Here is a 19,764-nt window from a genome sequence, read left to right as displayed (position 1 = left end):
TTTATTTATCACAATCAAAAATATTGTTTGTAAAATTTACAGTTAAAAAAAGTTAAATAATATTAATCCTTTATTGCAGGTAAATTGTTCTGATCTTTCCACGGTCTACCGCTATACTGGTTGCCACGAAGGTAGAAAACTACAAGCACATTCAGAATAATGAACTTCATAACTTGATTACCTTATGGCTGTTAAAAAAAAAAGTAACACGCATTTGGTTGCACGCCATTAATAGTAGCGGCTACTCTACCAGCTCAAAGGATATGATTATTTATGATGATTGCAAATGGGTTTTCACTGTAAGGCTCAATTAGACTCATCGATTTTTACAGAGCATTTTATTCAGTGACCCTTCCAATGGTTAAACAAATCATCATAAATTAACTTTTATATCCTAGTCTTGATTTATTTTATTTGTAATTTTAAGACAAATTTTGTAGAAAGAAATTTTACACGCAGACCGTTTTCTTCTTGAAGATTATCAAAAATATGTTGGATAAAACTTATAAGGATTTAATACTAATCTAAGCTGTATCTATTTTATTTTATAACGACACAGCATTAATCATGTAAAATGATTGAAGTTTAGTAGTATGTACAAGAATAACACGCTCTTTATGTACACTCATTGGTCGGACGTTGATCAGAAAATTCAGAAGTTTACTGACAGTGAAGTTTCCTAAAAACGTGTTAAATATTTGAAACAACATTTGAAAAAAAGGTCTATTTTTATTAAAAGTTGTTCTATCTATGAGATGATATGTTAAGAATATTTCTTGAAGTTTACAGGAAAAACTTTTCATTTGGTCGTGTGACGTGCCCAAGTAGTCCTTTGCACCTCGGACATCAGCTCGCTTCTCGAAGGCAATCGTGCGCTGGTTGTACGCGACGGAGGTGGTCCAGGTGTTCTCAAAATAGTTGCCAGAGTCTTCTGCTTCACTGGATTCCTTTTATTGTTCATACCATTCGTGTTCTCTTTTGCCTGCTTAGCGGTAGCTTCTGAACGTTTACCCTGAGGTGGAGGATCCAGTACGATTGGTGGTATTTCATCGTGAGGATTGATTCGATCCTGCTTACCCTTTGCTTCCTGGACCAAGTGAACAGTGTTCCTTTCACCAGTACACGGTAGTGGTTTAATGAACGTTGACTTTGAGTCTATGATATCCGGATTTACACCATAACTATCTAATTTATGTGTCATTACAGGTGACGATGAGAAACTGTTGGGTTGAGAGACTCTTAATGACATGGAGTTTGGAGACAACTGAGCTGAATTCTGTAAGTTAAAGAGAAGAAATCCATTAAAAATATTGAACGATGCGCATAGAGAGGAAAGAATTTTGAATTTACATACAGATGGTCTACTGCTAGGAGGTAGAAGAAGACTAGGACCCATCGCGTAAGGGGAAGGTGTATTGTAAGGCGACCTTTGAGGCTGATATGGACTTATGTTGTGTAGCCTTTCCAGAAGCTGCGTTTGAAATTGCAACTGATCCGCCGAGGTACTGTTCCCTTGAATTCCTATTGTATTCAGGTTCCCAGCATACAGCGATTCTGGTGGATAAGAGCAGTATGGAGAAGGTGGATCCAGCTCCCATGGTGAACTTTGTCCTCCTGTTCGTGGACACTATTTTCAGAAAATTAATATTAGAAAATTTGATTTTGCAACATGAAGATAAAGGTGCAGAGGATTAATGGAATCAATATTTGAAGGTAAGAAAATCAGGAAGGTGCTATAGAACCTGAAGAACCAGATTCTGATACATGCCGCATGGTGGTTTAAAATTGGCAACGTTACCTAGCATTTGTTGGTTGCACAGAGTCCAAAGTCCCGTGCGAAGACCTGTTACATAACATCGTCACACCGGCGCTTAGCATGATTATTGGATTAGCGATTTAGGTTTAATGACAGCATTAAATTGTTATCTTCCTGTCGGTCAATTTAGAGGCGAAACGCGTCACTCATAAGCGATAGTGTTTGCAAAGTCTCGCTGCAGGCATAGTTTCCTCAGAAGGATTAAGAGTCCTTTATGAAACCTATATCAAACTCATTATGTGTACTTGAAGATTTTACAGCCTAACTCTGATTTATACAATATATATACAATTTTTTCTCACATTATTCAATCAATTTTGAATTTGATATTGGCAAGTACTTTTGAGCAGACATTTTGTCAGGTCTTGTCTGGAAACAAAATACGCAGTCAACCTGCACAGATAATGAAAGAAGTACATATAAAGACAAACGAATGCACGCGCATACATCAAATTCTATGTTAAACAAACAAAAAAGAAAGATACTCATAACAACTCAAGTCAACTCATTCAATCGTCGCTGACGGATGCAAAACATAAAAGGGTGCATACAATGTCATTTTATTAAGAAGTTTATAAAAAATGGTGATATTACAAAAGGTGGTACAAAAGAAACTGGGAAGGGTAAAAGATACATTAAATGTTAATTGAAATACTATGTTTCCAGGCATACGGCTTGCCGGCTGGTGAACACTCGTGTCATGGTATTCGATAGAGCGTTACCTGGCCGAGGTTCGATAAGTCAGGAACGGTAGTAGTTTGCTGCATCGTTGCTGAGCCAGGAATCTGAGACTGTGAGGTGACGTGGCCACTCGAGATGCGTTCTTGTTCTCGGAGATGACCAACCAATGCACCTATATGTTCTAGTAACTCTTTATTTTGCATCAACAATTGGTGTGTCCTGGCCTATAATGGAAACAAGGAGAAGAAGAAGAAGAAGAAGAAGCAGATGGTAAGAAATATTGTTACCAATATTTTCTAACATACTACCATGTCATACTACAATACACAATATCCATAAATTTATTTTCCAAATACCTTCACGACACCATGTACATGAACACGGTATAGGAACAGTATAAGGAATCATTGGAATGACAAGTATCAGGTGTCACTTACTTGAGCTTCAACGCGAGCTGCCGTTTCAGCCGCAAGCTGATCCTGAAGAAGTCGCGCATGGGCAACGGCGGCTCTGGTTTGTTGGCTTTGTTGCTCTAATCGTTCTCGCAACAGCTGAATCTCATGCTTCAGAGCAGTTAACTCTCCTCCAACCAGTAATCCTCCACAATCGGAGGTCACCATGCCCTATAGCCACATAATCGTCATCATGATACATACAATTGAAACTCCTATTAATTCTTATTTTTTAAATAATTTTACCGATGGCGATTGTCTAATCGGCGAGGTAGAAGCGGTGGTCGCTGGAACCTCGTGGGATCTGAGAAGACAGGGGACAGTCGTCTGTTCCGGCACCGAGTCTTCCGTGTCCCCTAACAGCGATATATCTGAAAAATATTTAAAATTTCCAATAAAAATATACAAGGTAACGAAGAATATAATATTTTAATCGCTGTGCGACGGTGCCACTTAATATTAAACAATGCTCTCAATCTTTCAGGAAATTTATAAGGAATTTCTACAACAGCTTGAAATAGAGTTCATTGAATTTGAAGGAGGTTAACGACACGAGGCAAGGGTTGCGTACAGAGAAACCAGAAGGATACTAAACCTTTGTGCACAGAAGACGGCGATGGCTGGGACTGCTCGTTCGGTATTTCGTCTTGGTCCTCGTAAACGTCACGATGATTCTCGTGATCTCTCTCCCGTTCTTTCTCTCTCTCCCTGTCTTCCGTGGCGTTGTTTATACTTAATTTATGGCACACCTCGAAAGCTTGTCCTACCGTTCTGACCACCCTCATCGCTTGACTCTAACGAAATCCAACTTTTTTTTTTTCAATTGAACGTAACAATATAAGTAAAAAGATTTAAAGATAAGTGGTTATGATAGAGAATGATAGAAACTGAAGGGACATTAATCAAATTGTTAGATACAAAAGTCATCAAACTTCAAACATTTGAAGGAAAGGAAACGATTTTATTTTTAAGTTTGATATCCGAGAAAATTCTAATCGCCGAGTTTCCAAGTATCCAAACGTTATTCAAAATAATCAAACGTTCAGTTTTAAGCACCGAAATCACCATTCCAGCTTCATCGTTCTCGTTAAACGACTACAAAATCTCAACCCTGCCACCCACGTTACCCACCCACACGATCGTTCTAAGAATTATACGCGTTTTATTCGTTACAAACGAATTAATTGGTGGGACATCAATTTTCTTTCACAATAGAAATCACTCTGTCCTATAATTTAAAAACTAGTACCTATATACACGATAGAATAATTTCCATTTGAATACTGACAACAAACACGTAAAAGAAAGGGAGAAAAGGGCTGATATGTAAAGCATACGTAATTTATTCCACCCTCGTTTTGACTGTTGTCCTTGAGACACCATACACCCGCCCCATAAACGGTATTATCCCCCAGATATAGTTGTCACTTTTACCTCGAGCTCCTCGAGGTCATCGTTCTCCTCCTCGAAGGGGTTCTCGTCGAAATTGAAATCGACACTGCCGGTAGATCGAGTCAGTCGCAAGGGCGGAGGTTTCGGTTTTCCAAAGGGTTTCCTCAACTTCAGATAGTTGAATATTTCAGGTTCCTTGAACGATAGTTTCTTCCTTGGCTTCGGGGTGGTCTCAACAGCGGATGGACTGGCCGGGCCGGAAGCAGACGACGCGGAAGCATCCGCTGAATTGACTTGCTTCGTTGAATTCTTCAGCATGGCTGGTTACGTGTCTTGTACTTGATGGAATTTTATCACTGTTTTATGGTCGGTATGACGTATTTGGAATTTCGATTGTTCGCTTTCTTATTCATTGATCATTGTTCAACTGGCTAATCCTCTTTCTTTTCTAGATATCGAAAGGAACAGAAAATTGCAATTTCATAGATCCCACGAAATTGAAATGATCAAGAGAATTTAGCAACTATCCAAAGTATACCACATTCTTTAAGTCCATAAAAATAAATGCAAATTACAATTTTTTTTAAATATCTTGTGTAAGATCACTAAAACAGTGTTTTTCTATTGTACTAGGTAAACAAACTGGCTCTCTCTCTCTCTCTCTCTCTGTGGACGAAAATTTATTAGCTTCAGGATTAATTCCTCGTCGGCGAGGAGAGACACGATGTTAGGAACACCGCTTGTTCTTCGCGTACGCCTCGAGGCAAATAAACGTTTGCGCTCGTTGCTCGAAGCTCGCCCGTAAACGACGACGCGGATCCGTAATAGTTTCTAAAGCGAGCAAGATTTATCGGGGAGTTTGCCAGTCGGTCCACCGGCGGCTGTTTATAATTGGAATCGACCGGGAACACTACAGCGCGTAAATATCGATTCTTTCGACCACGAACATCGTGTTCGCCGCGTGTATTTGAAATAAATACACGAAGCTGATTCTCTGCTTTGAAATCATTTAAGATGGATGTTTGTTGTAAGACGTATCGAAACTCTAATCATTAACAATAAGAGTAGTTATCTTTACAATATAAGAGAATTTCTTCTACACAATTTGGAGTGAAAAACTTAGATTAGAGTCTTTCTTTGTTTCTTTGCAAGGAAATAATGAAATGTGAATGAAAAAAAAAAAATGATGAATCACGTCTAGACGCTTATAATGGTGAGGAAGAACACGCGTGGATCATAAATATGATCGCGTGCACTTGATCGAGAGGAACGCGTGTTATCACGTCGCTACTTAATCACCGGAGAGCGTGTTTACTCGCATTACGCACGCTCGCCTAATCAAAGTGACCAGCTACATCGTCGTTATCACTGGTACTCCTCGTCTGGGTCAAGTTCGAGATTTATGAACGACAAGAACGAAGATTCATTGATGTTAATGCTTGCTTCCTTCTTAATTAGAATTACTCTTAATTTACTGATTATTGAAATTATTAAATTACTAATTTGAAAGCTTAAATTTGAAAATTAAGCGTACGATCGTACGAATCGTGTATCTACGAATTCGCTGAACTTTGTAAAGAGAGAAGAACCGGAAAAACATAACGTTACTCTGAACAGCGTATTGTTTCAGGCAACGGAGAAACAAAAACAGAAATCGCGAGAAATCAGAAGCGGCTCACCATGGAAACTTCATTTCCTGAAAGCTCTCGGTAAATATTTGCCAGCCAGAAAGAGGTGTATGATGGGATTCGATTCGTCGGCAGAAGGAGTTTGTTCTCTGCGACCTCGTTACCGTAAGATCTTCAAGGGTTTTCAATGAAAAGCACGCTGTTAGCTCTTTCATTGAGATAAGAGCAAGGAAAGCGGCACGCTCGAGACAATGATAAATTTTACTGTTAAATGTAATCCTACTGTTGCATCGATCACTCGACAGTAGCATTAATCATTTGTTATATTTCCAGTCATTTGACGGGCCTGACGTTTACGTGTAACGTGTGAGCGTTGAGGTACTTACAGTATTTTTAAAATTATTGAAATTTTCACTTTTTAGTCGGCCTTGAGATCTTAACAGCTTGTTCAATTTTATTTGTTGATTTTCTTAAAGCTTCTTTTCCAAGTTTCTTCTTCATTTTTTCTCTTCTGGTTTTAGTTTCCACTTTGGTTCTTTAATTATTTATCTTTTAAACTTCTCCAAAGGTACTTTTTAATTAATTTCCCTTGAATTATATGAAACTCTTTATTCTTCACTTCAAAACTTTTTCCATTTTCTTCAACTAACTTAAAAATTACTCTCTTCAAACTTCCTTCAATCTCTCACAATCACAAAATTCTTCAAACCTCATCAAATTCTATTTTCTATCTCTTTGATGAACAGTCTCGATCACTTCTAATTCTCAATAATTACTCGAACCTTTCTCAACCACCATAACTCATCTATTTCTCTACTCTTTCAGGATGAATCACAAGACAGGAGCCTGAAACCGAATGAGAGAAGATACGGCGGGTGTTTTATACTAGAAATACTGGTATTTCGACGCGTTGACCAGGTGGAGCGGAACTAAGCTTGTGCCACCGAGGGAATGCTGCGTTTCAAAGCGGAGAAGCAGTCCGATGGTGAAGCAGAAGCGTCGCGACGCCACCTCTACCCGCTGGATTTTTCCTCCGGTTTATTTATAAGCGCATTAATATTCTCGCTTTCGTGTGGCTGAATGGCATTTCCGCGGCGCGATCCGATCGTCTCGAAACACCAGCTAATGACGAAAGTCTCTCGATTCTCGGCCTCGATACGGCCGCGGCCCGCTTCTACGTCACACGTGGGCGTGCTGGGATCTCTTGCCGAGCGTAATATCCTACGGAAACATTCCTATCTTTAGCATTATTTTAGGCTTCTTTAGTATTCTTTTTTCGTCTTTGCTGAATTATTATATTTAGCCTTCGTTGCACTGCGATAGGTACATACAACATGTTAATCACGGCGCCCTGTGTTACCTAATCAACGTTCCATTAGACGAGAGAAGAAAATTGAAGAACGACGAATTAAAACTGTCTCGAGCTGTCTAGAACATCTTCACGTCACAAACACAATGCTTAAACATTCTTCTCCTCGTTCATTGTACGATTTCTTTCAAGCTTCTTCAGCCAACGTGTCTCTTCTTTTCCATGAAAAATTTTTCTTTTCTTCTGTCCATCGTCACAGCTGACCAGTGTCAGTGCGTTTCGTCGAATGACGAGCCTAGTCTCATCCCGACTCGTTTCGGGACTCGAGGAGAGGAGGCTTCTCGGTAGAAGCTTAAAGTGGCCGAGCAGCACGAAGGCTAGAGCTTTCAGAACGCGGAAAGCAACGCTTGAAATTTCACCAGCCTCCGTCTCTTTGCGTTCCGGCGCTCGGCGTTCCGTTTCGAGCACCCTTCACCCAGACGAGACCGGTAATTCGGTCGAGGAATTCAACGAGACCCCTTTCCTCCGTTTCCCTTGCTCCGATAAGCAAATTTACGTAACGAAACATCTGTTTCCGAGGAACTTCTCGATACCTCGTTAATTATGTTGTAACGGGGCATTTATTAACGCGTTAATTGCCGGAAGGGTTGTTCGAGCAGTGATCGATGGCAGAGGTTTGATTACATGGAATAATTTGAACGGAAAAAAATAAAGAATTGCGAGATTAAAAATAGGTGTAAAATTCTATTGTAATAGTTATAGCATCGCGTTTATAAATTGTTGCTTCTGTATCTTCAAATTTTCAATACAATTTAATTTTATAACTGAATGAAAAAACTGATACATTCGGTGATATTTATGAAACTTTGTCAGAATAATTTATCGCGAGTCTGTGAAACGCAGACTGCCAAGAAAATGATAGATTCCTTTAAAGCATGAAAGAAAATTGACCGATCAACTGTGTATACTCGAGGAAGGGAAAAAAAAGTTTCCTGACAAAGTAACGAACAGAGCTTAATTCATTCGTGGAATTGTTTATTTTCAGAGTTAAACACGCTTCAAACGAAAAGCTTACTCGAAAGTCGGGATCACTTTGAAGCCTGCGAGGCATCGACGTTTATTTTCTAAATGACAAATTGCGCTTCGCGCACAAAACTTTGCAACATGCGTACACCTTGAACTTTCAACGATGAAATGTTACCGAACAGTGATTTAGAATCCTTTTGAAACGCGTCTAAAAAAAAAAATTTTTCGTATACTACTTGCCTGATCGCATCCAAACCCATACTACTTACACCAGTCGCCTGACTGTGCATTGATCTATACTACTTGCAATAATTATTTCTTTCATTTTCTTTGCAAAAAAAATTTCTATCGAAAAATTATCATGTATCATGATGAATTATTTCCAGATTGAAAAGGTGGTTGATCGGTCGGTCATCTGTTTACAATGGTCCGGTGGCAAGAGGTTGTTAAAATAACTTCTACGAAACCCGTCGTATAAAAGGAAGAAAAAAAAGAAAAAAAAAGAAAAAAAAAGAAGAGATAAAAGTGAAAAAAATAGAAGCGTACGAAACAGGCGTCTAAGCTTAGAGCTTCTCGCATCGCGTCACAATTTGTGTACACAACGAAAGCTTTCGTGGATCACTCTTCTGCATCGAAAGACACACACTGTATTTCGTTTCAAAACATACAAACTTTCGCAAAAGTGATTCTTCGCTTGAAAATACGCCTTAAAAAATATAGTCAACTATATTGGAAGATTTATAAAAGCGTTTGTCACGATACTGTTGATCTTTCACCATGTTTGATTATATTGTTAATATCTAATGTTTATTTGAATAGCTATGTTTGAAGTTTGACGACATAAACGATTAAAATATGGAACGCTTACCTTTTTGCTAGATTTGAAAACGTTGCACTTGAATGTGTTACTGCTTCCATCGCGGGCAATATAGCTAAAAATCTTTAAGTCGTGGCTATCGTGGGAGACGTAGAATATCCTGTAAGAAATTCATTAAAAAAAAAATTCTTTCTCTCCTTCAATTTAGTGATTTAGAATTAATAGGTATTTCATTGATTAAAGATTCACTATATGGTAGACAGAAAATGAACAAAAGTTGCTGTTAATTAAGGGAGCTACAGGAACTTGGTTCAACAAAAATCGTGGAGAAAAACGTTTCTATGGAAGGAGAGTACTTACCTGTATATGGGATGGTGCATCAGGTATATTTTATTCTCGTCCATCCACTGTTGCTGCTTCTTCTGTGCAAACACAGAGTAAATGACTCATTAATCCATGATACGTAGGTTGCTACCAAGTAAGTGCAATCATACGATACCACGTCTCAAGTAACATTATAGTATTTCACATATGAAACACATAGGAATGTTGAAAAAAAAAAAAAAAAACACGTTTCAAATATTTTGCGAATGAATTTGGAACGCTTTTCCATCTCCGAATGCGTTATTTCTACTGATTAATAATGGATAACGAGTACCAAATACATAGTTAGGACAGGTGCATACATGTACGTCGGTGCAACAAGCCAAAAAGCCTGGCGCAATAAATCAGAGACTGCAATCCCTGAGTAATTGGCGCGTTAACATTGAAATATTATGAACTCTTGATTCGTCGAGACTGGTATTTAGTATCTCGTTGGATTTCAAACAGATTCACAGACAGATATTAATTTTATAGAAGATGGAAATACCAGCTTTCATAGAAAGACTTGGTACTTAATATTCCATACTCGACACTTTACATCTATAATACAAATTGAAAATAATTACCTAAGCACTAGAAAAATTACCTTCTTTTTTCGAAGGGTGACTTTCAAACCGTCCACCGACACCTCGAGGGTCACTTTCTTCTTTTTGATCCCTTTGGCCTTGAACTCGTACTGAGGACAACGTAAGACTAAAATTAACGAATATCGCCCGGAGGGTGTAATCGGTCGTAGTTAATTAGAGATTATGTGAACTCACGCGGATTCTTCGCATCGCCGCCACGATCTCCACTCGGCTGGTCGGTCGGGGAACCTCCATAGAGCCGATGAACTATGGGCAGACAGAATTAAAAAGCTTTCCACTTGTTTGCACCGTCATCGACGCGACGGACGTTGAATCATTCCAACGACGCAAAGTAATTTTCTTAATTACTTTAACGATTTATTACTCTGACTTGCGAGAACGTAGAGACTGAATTCATTTCAACTTGATGCGGGGCTATTTTTTTGGTAACTGTACCTCCAAGAAAAAGATCAAAAGATCGGTGACCGCGAATGGTATAAAAAAAAAGGGAAAACAACCAAGGTTTCCCATGCAAAACGACAGTGAGGCAATGAAAATAAATTGTGAATAGAGGAACGCAGCCAGCTAGCAGCCGTATTTAGAAAATCTTCATTGAAACGATAACCTGGCCACGTGTTTAGTCGAGTCGTTGCACACGTGCTGATCTCCCACGCGTCCTATGTAAAAGTGCTGGACGATCGAGTTTCTAACGATCGATACACCGATGCAACGGTAACCCATTCCGGACACCGAGAGTCGCATCGTTTAAAATACTCAATACCACGCTATGATACTATTAAATTCTAAAAAATTGCTGTCTTCGATGATTCATTAGACAATTATAAATAACTATAAAAAGGTTAGCGAAACAGCATGGAATTTGCTTTGTAGAGCAATGGATGCACGTGGTTGCATAAATACAGGGTGCATAACCGAGATTGCGAACAAGCGGCTGAATATATGACCCAGGCGAAACAAAAGCAACGCGAACATTGCGTTTGCCAAGAGGATCATCCGTGGCTAAAATTATTGCGACTTTACTAGGGCGAAAATTATTCTTTCTCTACCTACAACACACAAAAGAATATTATTTCATTAATAATTATAATCCTTTCGCTTGAAAGGAAATAAAAATATTTTTAAAAATAATTGAACGCATTTATCAAACTATGTTTCTCCTCTATTCACAAGCATGTAGAATTTCAAAAGCTCTGTTCATTGGACACGTTTGAAATCTGAATCTGGTTTGAATGGACTGAAAATCCAACTTTTAGATATACGTATGCGGATCGAAAGGGGACGCCTTTGAGCAATATTATCCCTTTCATCGAAGCCGAAGCCGAAGCCGAAGCCGAAGCCGAAGCCCAGCAGAAAATGAACAGTCCACGGAACCTGAGCTCGGGGAACGAAGATTAATCGCTGTTCCAGAAAATCTTTGGAAGCGCACACGGTTCTGTAAGCGGAATCCATCCAGCAAGCTTTTCCCCTTCAAAATGAGAAAGAATATTCCATCTTATCCGCAATAGAGAATTATAAAAGAAAATATTATAGAGATGCGAAATAGGTTGGCGCCGCGCCGTAGTGGAATGAAAATTAATGGTAGCTTTGAAAATTGAACGCGACCACTGGCGAGGGAACGCGAACGTCAGCAAGAGAAAATGAGAACGCCGCGAATAACCCATTCCGTTCCCTCGGAAAAGTGACCGCGTTTGCGTACGCTTTACGAGCTTAGACGCCGGCGTCCGCGCGAAAGCTTTAACCTTTCCGAGAAACGTACACCGCTGAAATAAACATGTGCACAATGACGTCACGGTTCTCCGTTGGCGACCGTCGGCCAAAAATACCTCACCCTGTCGCGATTGTTGCATTGCCACGCACCCATCGATCGCGCACCTACTGGGTATGTATAGGGTGCTGTGTATACACAGGGTTGTTCCATTCAACGACTTTTCCATGGTAGATCATTTGTCATCTCTCAACATTTGACCATGTGGTACCGCTTAACACGCTGACAACCATTTGCCTAATCGTAAGTACAGTACTTAAGTTTCTCCTACGACAACGTATTGTAAAATTGCAATTTTCATGGATCGACCTACATCCATCCACTGTAGGAACAGTTTCAATAAACGAATCAACCACTTCCGTAAAGGAATGCTATACTTTTTAGATTCGTGGAAACGCTTGCGGTTTTATGTGGCTATTCTGTCGGGTCGAATTGTGCGGTAAATTACAGCGTCGCTCGTCAAGTATTTTGGGAAAACGGGATCCTCCTGGTGAATGGTTTCGCGATGCAATTGGGAAAGTTTAAAGAGAATACAAGAAACGTTTTCACTGAATCCACATTCGTACGAAAATATCACTCGTTGCATCTAAAATAAAAAGTTATAATGGATCGAAGAGAATAAACTGTAACTGTTTTAAAATTATTTTGAAAATACCTTGTTTTCCTATCCGTCTTTTGTACCCTCCTACCGTTTGTTTCCTAGTATCATTGCTCCGAAACTTGTCGGTGCCCTTGTTAATTCCGTTTTAAAATAAGCCGATAATTTACGTAGAGAGGAATATTAATATCGTTTGAACCTTGATGAAAAGAAACAAGAGAGCTCTATCCAGGGATTGGTTATACCGTGGTGTAACCATTCTCGTTTCAACGCCTCTACTAGTAATCGCATTTCGAACACTTAACGTTTACCTCCCGCGAGATAACTGTCCTGTACCAGTTTCGTGGACAAGTAAGAACCGCTAGTATTCAGAATCCATCGAGCCTTACTTCCAGAATCCCGCCGTTCCTTCGATACGATAAAATTTCTTGCTTACTGCCTTCAGAATTTATTTTCCCGGAAGAGACACGAAACGAACAGTTCGTTCATCGATGACTAGATCCATTCTTTTGAACGTTTGATCATTCTCCTTATTCGAGAGCCAGAGTTACAGCTTTCATGAGTAATCCACAGATAGGAAGTCCAATAATGGGATCATGACGATTGGGAATATAATGGAAGAAGGTTCTTGAAAAAGCCGCAAAGACTGCAGTCGTATAGCTGGTATTAACTGGAATGAACAGAAAGGATAAGAATAAGTCTAGGATATAGATGGATTATTATAGATACTAAGAGGTCGGCCGAAAGGTCGGCGACGCACGGGTTGCAACACAGCCGCTTATGGAATCAATTCGTCCTTCTGGCAACGATTCGAGATACGATGAAACAAAATTAGACCACCTTCTCGATATTGATTTTTACGACTGTGAAGTCATCTATAGTACCTTTGCTCACCCTGCGGTCCTATAATGTTTCCAGTTGTAGGACTTCGAGACAGTCCGTATAAGGTTCTAGAAGCCTAAACCAGTCCTGTTAATTCAAATTGCGTAAAACTTTACAATCCGAGCAATTATCCTGCTGCGTGCTTAAACACTCGCTAAGAGTTTAAGTAATTCATCAAGCTTACACTAACGATACGGCGTTCAATCTGAGGGTAAAAAAATTCGATGGTAGGTGTGTTCGGAGGAAGAAATCATGTTGCAGCAAAAGGTGAGAAAGCATTCGCCGATGATTACCTTGGCGTGGAAGACGATTCCACGATGGAACGCCTCTTCGCTGTGCAGTGGTATCCTGGTGTCGTACTCGTCATTATGAACGAGATTGTATTGCTTCTTAGAGGGCATGCTTGGCCCAGCTTCATCCGATTATCCTCGTCCAGTCTTGCTGAAACATTAAACTCTGTATCAGCGTTAAATTCCCAAAATTATCCTTCAATTTTTATTAAGGATTAAAAAGACTGCAAAGTTTTCCGATCCATCGAGCTCTCTGAAAATAGTATCGCATCCTAGAGAACCCGTGGAAGGTTGAACCCGTTCGAGAAACACGTGATGCAACTGGTACCCGCGTTCAAGGTCAGCTACGATCTATGTATACAGCCTGTAGCTGACGCACATCTGACGTGTTTCTTGATCGAGTCCGAAGGTACATACATACACCGGCTGAAGAAAAAGGCTCGCGGAGAGCCTGAAGATAGCATCGAGGCCGAGAATAAGTACCGATTTCCTGCGCCCTCCCGATTCCGACGCCTCTCCATTCATGGGAACCAATTGCCAGGTGGCCCGGCCACGACAACTGGCCTACGTAACACGAAAGATTTTTACCTTTCTCAACCTTCTAGATTCTGAAAACTTTAGCAAACAAGTGAACTTATTGAAACCGAAACACTTTCTACTTTTCCGAGGATATCGGAACTATTCCGTGGAATGAATTTTATCAGTTTCAGGTACAAAGAGAGATAAACGGCGTCGAAATAGGAAGTAGTTTTATTACATCCGTTTCAAGCGATCTCTATGGAATTATGGAAAGTTATTGTTCCTAGAAAAAAAGAATGACTAAAGTGTTTTCTAATGGGAAATTGATTTTCAGATGTCTACATTTAGTGTATACATAATATAGTACCAATAAAAATTTAGAATGTTTTCAGTTCGTGATTATATACGATCGCATAAAACTGTAAAGCTTAAGTTTTGCTGTTCATATGCTCGCTAACTCAGCTTCAAACGCGTTCCTAATCTCTGAATTAGTTTGAAAAGCAAATACAATTTACACTGAATTCCCATGCTGCCTCTTTATATCCCACTAAACATTTAATGCTCATAAATAATTCCTAGAAAGTTACGCGCATAAAAAACCGTTACACCCGTTCGCTATTTTTCTAACAAAATACTGATTAACAAGTAGAAAAGCAAACTATCTATACACTTAGAAATTTTTAAAAAGTGATGTGTACGAGCATGCGCGATACATTATAAAATAACCTGAATATATTAGGGGAAAAAATTGTCACCAATCCACAATATGAAACGTAAAAGTTCAATAAATTATAAGGTATAAAAATTTTAAATATAATGTATACAAAAAACTTGTAGTAATTTAAATATACATATTAAAAAGTTTGAAAAAAGTGGTGCGTTGAACTACGGCACACGCGCATGCGCAGTACACCAGAAAATAACTAGGCAATTCAAAGGACATAATGGCGTATAAAAATTGAAATAAGTAATTGTTAAAGAGAAGCGTAACGACGACGGTCACGTCGAAACGCAGAGTTCAAGCACCGCCGAAGGGTGCATCTTTGTGCACACCTGAATCAAGGTGGCATTCACAGATGCGTGCGTGAATCGAACAAAGAAAAGCGTTCTTGTATCTACAATCGCGTCCACCTATGGTGGCAATAAGTATAGAACGGTAAACGCGGGACGCATACTCATTGTACGAGTGTCTGATCTGTTTGTAATGCGACATCCATCGTGAATAGAACCTAAGAAGGAAATGCTCTATCTCCACGTGTAATCTGTTCTTTTTACGCCAGCAGCTGAAATGAATAAAATAAAAAATGAATATCCGTAAATTCCTGAAAAATTGCTAAGTGAAAAAACTATTTTAAGGAAGAAACTTATAATATAATTTTTGAAAAATTATTTTCGAGACAGTTCGTAACGTTGTCAGTCGACTAGCTTGGCTGTTTATAAATATTGCTCGTCAGCATCAGCGAAGAGACCCATTGGAAACTGAGTTAAAGTGAAGGACCTCATTTAACCACCCCACGTGTGCTATTGAACGTGTTTTACGGCCTGTGAGCATGTATCCCGCTACTTTCGCACGAGTCGTTAATTTCAGTGAAAAATTCATCGGTTTTTCGTGATTTATAACGATCCGTGACGGTACTTTAAAGGGAGCGCCGCAGTGGCTAATGCAACGCGAAGAAAACGACAGGAAGCAAGAATCGCGGAAGAATGAAAAAAAGTAGCTGCAGGTAAATCGAGGCGTTCTGTTACGATAGCTAGGAATACTGAAACACTGTGCGAAGAATAAATTATTCAGCGGGAAACGATTGAACAGTTAGGGAGAAGTTTGTCTAATAAAAGATGCACGAAGGAAATGAAGGTGCCAGTCCCGAGTTCAAGACTATGTATATCCATTGACGATACTCTTGTATATGTATTGAAAAAAAAAAAAAAATAATAAAAATAATAAAAACGATAAGTCAGGTCTCGCTTTATAGTTACCTGCTAGCCGATTGGACGATCGTTGCAGGATAGTCTTCATTAACCGGTTCGAATCGTGTTCCTGGCAAGTACGACCGAAACACGGTCCTTGCCCGAAAATCGGCTCCTTTTGTGAATGCAGCTTAACGATGGAAGGCAGGCCAGTCAGCCAGGAGAAATATGCACACATTCAGGTCCGGCCGTTCGTGAAGGAGCAACACTGACGCCCCATGGCGCGGTTATACACTAACACAGAAACCGTCGACCTCTCTCCTTCTTGGAAACAGATGACAGTGACTCGGTCACCGTAACCCACGAGACGTCCCACGGGAGCACCTTTACGTCTCCGATCTTATTCGACCCAACGCGACCACCACTTGATCACTCTACGTGTATATATGTACGTGCCACCGGCTCCATTCGCCTCTCCCGCTTTCTTCTTATTCTTCTTCTTTCTTTTCGTCTTTGATTCGCCGCGTGTATATGTTCTTTTTACGGCGAACCACGAGAATTCGTTACGATACGAGCCAAGGTGATCGCGTGTTAACTCGAGCGATTCGGAGAAAGGAAACGACGCACAGATTCACAATGTAAGCACGCGCGAGATAACAGGGGAGGGATGCGGCCACTAGCATTCGAATCGCACCATTACTTTCCTACTGCCTTTTAATAACGTCCTCGGAATGATCGTGGTACCTCGTAAGTACACACCATGTTCCTCTCACCGTTTCTTCTTTATTAGTTTTCTTCTGTTCTACGTTTCCGGAGATTCCGTCTTAACGAGTTACGCTCATATTGTCCTTTCGTTCTCCGTTCTGTTTGTCCTATTGCGAAGAAGGAGCGCGCGCTTCGTAGAAACACCGTGCACGCCGTACACGATCGTGGTACGTATGGTCCTCGGAGGAACGTGCGAATCACCCCCACCGTGGACGCGACCGGCATCATACTGAAAACCGGCTGAGTCGGTACATGTCTTGTGGGGGAGGAGCGGGAATTCTTCTCGGCTGCACCGCCATCTATCGGAGGAACGGTGAAACGTGTCGCCGAATCTGTCGGTAAAGCAGAAATAGTTTTTGGCGGGCAATCGATACAAATTCAAAAACAGATTTTTCAGTGAAAATTGAATCGATAACGATAATACATTAAAAAATGTATAAAATTAATAAACTATGTGTTTACATATAAATAAATGTTACTGCAAGAATTTTAATCATTGTACTCGGCAATTAATGTTAAATAAATGGAATTAAAATACGTTGAATACAGATATTCATTAAGAAAAAGATCATTTTGAATTGTTAAAGAAGTTGTTGATTTCAGTTGTGGTGATAGAAACAAATTATATTAGATCTTCAATCTAGTTTATACGTAGTTTGTGCTTTTCCCAATAAAAATGCTACGCGTAGGTTGAAATCGTGTTATTTAGCGCACAGTTACCGAAGAAAGGGGATAGACGGAAGTTTGAGAAATGAATACCGTTACTTGTCTTGCACCCGTTAATATTGCTGTTATAAAATACTGTAAGTATCTCTTTTATTATTTTTCAATTGTTACTGTGTAATTGTCATGATTATTATAATATTTAATACATTTTTTTTAGATAATGTACATAGACAATTTATTCGTTTATAGTACATAAATTGCTATAAATTACATGTTGAATTATTCAATTATATTATTATTTATGTTTAAGAAGAATAATAATTAAATAAACAACAGAGTTTAAGAAAAGTTTCCAGTTCCTGTTTCACGTTCAAATGCCCGCCATTTTTAGAATTTTAAATCACTGTTAAAGTTTTTTGTATTACTAAATATTGTATTATTTCTTTTTTAAATTTTGTTAATAAATAACCTTCTATACTCGTATAAGAAGATACATTTAAAAGTATCACAAGTTTCTTTCATACCTGACCTTTGGAAGCAGTTTGAATTTAAATAGATTTTCTCAAGTGTTAGCAGAATAAATTGTTGAGATTATGCAGCATAGATCAGTAATTTACATTTTTCATTTTTACAGGGGGTAAAAGAGATGAGAAGCTAATTTTACCGTTAAATGATTCTATTAGTACTACTCTAGATACTGAACAGGTAAATATATGTAGTATTATGTTCGTACAAAAAAATACTTATAATCCTTACACGCTTTAATTTGTAGTTATGTGCAAAAACTACTGTTATGATCAGCCCAGACTTCAAAAAAGATTGTATATGGTTAAATAAACAGTAAGTTTGAAAGATTTATTTAAAAATTCAAACATATTTCAGCATAATTTTATAACTTTTCAGAGAAGAAGACATTAAGAATCCTAGGCTACAGAATTGTTTAACAGAAAGTATATAAATCTATAAAACTATGCTAAAGGTTTGAGATTTGTAAAAGTAATAAAGTGTACTGTTTTAGTTAGAAAAAGGGCAGGAGGTTCCAAACAATTAAATCAATGGAAAATTCACATCTGCTCAGAAAATAACTTCCCAACTGCAGCTGGTCTAGCTTCTAGCGCAGCAGGATACGCGTGTCTTGTTACAACTCTTGCTAAATTATATGAAGTAGAGGTATTGTTTTATATTATTTAGTACACAAAATTTATTACAATTTCTGTATGTTTAAATATTGATTTCTAGGGTGATATTAGTGTAATAGCTCGTCTCGGTTCAGGATCAGCATGCCGTAGCACTGTAGGAGGTTTTGTAAGATGGTACATGGGTTCTGAACCAAATGGAACTGATAGTATAGTAAAACAAATTGCACCTGCTACTCACTGGCCAGAAATGAGAATTTTGATACTAGTTGTATGTATTATTCGTTGTTTTATTAAACATGTTTACAATTGTATATTCTTCTGTAGGTAAATGATTCAAAGAAAAAAGTTTCCAGTGCAATTGGAATGAAAAGAACTATGGAAACATCTGAGCTTCTAAAACATAGAGTAAAACATGTTGTTCCTGATCGAGCAAATAGAATACAACAAGCAATTATAGAAAAAGATTTCAAAACATATGCTGAAATCACAATGAAAGATTCTAATCAATTCCATGCATTAAGTTTAGATACATATCCACCAAATATTTATATGAATGATGTTTCATATGCAATTGTTGAACTTGTACATTCATATAATGAAGCTGTCAATGATGTAAAGGTAATACTAATAATCAAGTCTTAAACTTACAGCTTAAAATAATGCTGTTGATTTTAGGTTGCATATACTTTTGATGCAGGACCAAATGCAACTTTGTATCTTTTGGAGAAAGATGTACCAATAGTTATGGGTGTATTGGATTATTTCTTTCCACCATCAGAAGATGTTTTAATTGAATACAAAAAAGGGTTACCTATTGATGCAGTTAAACCTTCAGAAGTAAATGTTTGTATTTGTATAAACATATGTTATTTATTCCAAACTAAAATAATTGTTTTTTAGGATTTATTAAAGAAAATTAATGTACCAAAACATGCATTAGGATGTTTCAAGTATATTATTCATACACAGATTGGAGATGGCCCTAAATATCTTGAAGATCCCAAAGATCATCTTTTAAATAGTCAAGGATGGCCTATAAATCATGTTTAAACTTATCGATAGGGTGTCTGTAACTTATTTTTTTAAGACAGAATTCATCCAATAATAAAAAGGACTCATCTGTAAACATTGTTTATCTAA

At 38.5% G+C, this 19,764-nt stretch overlaps 3 protein-coding genes across 9 annotated transcripts; 2 read left to right on the top strand and 1 right to left on the bottom strand.

Annotated features, from left to right (window-relative positions):
- Positions 1-525: 525 nt before the first annotated feature.
- Positions 526-17,381, bottom strand: LOC114882783 (carboxyl-terminal PDZ ligand of neuronal nitric oxide synthase protein-like). 5 transcript variants are annotated; one of them, XM_029199815.1, is made up of 13 exons: positions 16,124-17,381; positions 13,631-13,778; positions 10,267-10,338; positions 10,092-10,181; positions 9,482-9,543; positions 9,173-9,281; positions 3,545-3,743; positions 3,196-3,320; positions 2,935-3,120; positions 2,539-2,721; positions 1,355-1,627; positions 1,078-1,276; positions 921-1,012 (listed from the first exon to the last, which is right to left on the bottom strand). In XM_029199815.1, the coding sequence occupies exons 2-13, from the start codon at positions 13,736-13,738 to the stop codon at positions 1,008-1,010; spliced, it is 1,611 nt and encodes a 536-aa protein (XP_029055648.1). In that variant the 5' UTR covers positions 13,739-13,778; positions 16,124-17,381; the 3' UTR covers positions 921-1,007. The 5 variants fall into 5 exon arrangements, with proteins under 5 accessions (XP_029055643.1, XP_029055644.1, XP_029055645.1 ...); XM_029199810.1 differs by having other exon boundaries at positions 526-1,276; XM_029199811.1 differs by having other exon boundaries at positions 526-1,276; positions 13,631-13,774.
- On the top strand, positions 11,746-12,754 carry LOC114882786. 2 transcript variants are annotated; one of them, XM_029199820.2, is made up of 3 exons: positions 11,746-11,971; positions 12,032-12,100; positions 12,242-12,754. In XM_029199820.2, the coding sequence occupies exons 1-3, from the start codon at positions 11,864-11,866 to the stop codon at positions 12,380-12,382; spliced, it is 318 nt and encodes a 105-aa protein (XP_029055653.1). In that variant the 5' UTR covers positions 11,746-11,863; the 3' UTR covers positions 12,383-12,754. The 2 variants fall into 2 exon arrangements, 1 of the variants encoding a protein (XP_029055653.1); XR_006829434.1 differs by having other exon boundaries at positions 11,746-12,100; positions 12,186-12,754.
- Positions 17,382-17,486: 105 nt separating the features above from the next.
- Positions 17,487-19,750, top strand: LOC114882784 (diphosphomevalonate decarboxylase). Of its 2 annotated transcripts, none has more exons than XM_029199818.1 (9): positions 17,487-17,622; positions 18,120-18,190; positions 18,258-18,325; positions 18,389-18,435; positions 18,504-18,655; positions 18,725-18,892; positions 18,949-19,242; positions 19,300-19,461; positions 19,525-19,750. In XM_029199818.1, exons 1-9 carry the CDS (start codon positions 17,571-17,573, stop codon positions 19,672-19,674), a joined length of 1,164 nt encoding a protein of 387 aa, XP_029055651.1. In that variant the 5' UTR covers positions 17,487-17,570; the 3' UTR covers positions 19,675-19,750. The 2 variants fall into 2 exon arrangements, with proteins under 2 accessions (XP_029055651.1, XP_029055650.1); XM_029199817.1 differs by having other exon boundaries at positions 19,300-19,467.
- Positions 19,751-19,764: the final 14 nt, after the last annotated feature.

Source organism: Osmia bicornis, chromosome 5, assembly GCF_907164935.1.
Source record: "Osmia bicornis bicornis chromosome 5, iOsmBic2.1, whole genome shotgun sequence".
Lineage (NCBI taxonomy): Eukaryota > Metazoa > Arthropoda > Insecta > Hymenoptera > Megachilidae > Osmia > Osmia bicornis.
Note: the sequence above shows the minus strand (reverse complement) of the source record. Positions and strands in the feature narration are given on the sequence as shown.

What these genes read in the sequence shown, in the direction of transcription:
- LOC114882786 (XM_029199820.2), top strand. Translation starts at nt 11,864, where the DNA reads ATGTGCACAATGACGTCACGGTTCTCCGTTGGCGACCGTCGGCCAAAA. An exon ending in ATCGATCGCGCACCTACTGG is followed by an intron (nt 11,972 to 12,031) that starts GTATGTATAGGG and finishes TTTCCATGGTAG; the next exon opens with ATCATTTGTCATCTCTCAAC. An exon ending in TGACAACCATTTGCCTAATC is followed by an intron (nt 12,101 to 12,241) that starts GTAAGTACAGTA and finishes TATACTTTTTAG; the next exon opens with ATTCGTGGAAACGCTTGCGG.
- LOC114882783 (XM_029199810.1), bottom strand. Translation starts at nt 13,738, where the DNA reads ATGCCCTCTAAGAAGCAATACAATCTCGTTCATAATGACGAGTACGAC. An exon ending in ATGCACCATCCCATATACAG is followed by an intron (nt 9,282 to 9,481) that starts GTAAGTACTCTC and finishes AATTTCTTACAG; the next exon opens with GATATTCTACGTCTCCCACG. An exon ending in CGATTAGACAATCGCCATCG is followed by an intron (nt 3,121 to 3,195) that starts GTAAAATTATTT and finishes ATGTGGCTATAG; the next exon opens with GGCATGGTGACCTCCGATTG.
- LOC114882784 (XM_029199817.1), top strand. Translation starts at nt 17,571, where the DNA reads ATGAATACCGTTACTTGTCTTGCACCCGTTAATATTGCTGTTATAAAA. An exon ending in TATTGCTGTTATAAAATACT is followed by an intron (nt 17,623 to 18,119) that starts GTAAGTATCTCT and finishes TCATTTTTACAG; the next exon opens with GGGGTAAAAGAGATGAGAAG. An exon ending in AAGCTGTCAATGATGTAAAG is followed by an intron (nt 19,243 to 19,299) that starts GTAATACTAATA and finishes TGTTGATTTTAG; the next exon opens with GTTGCATATACTTTTGATGC.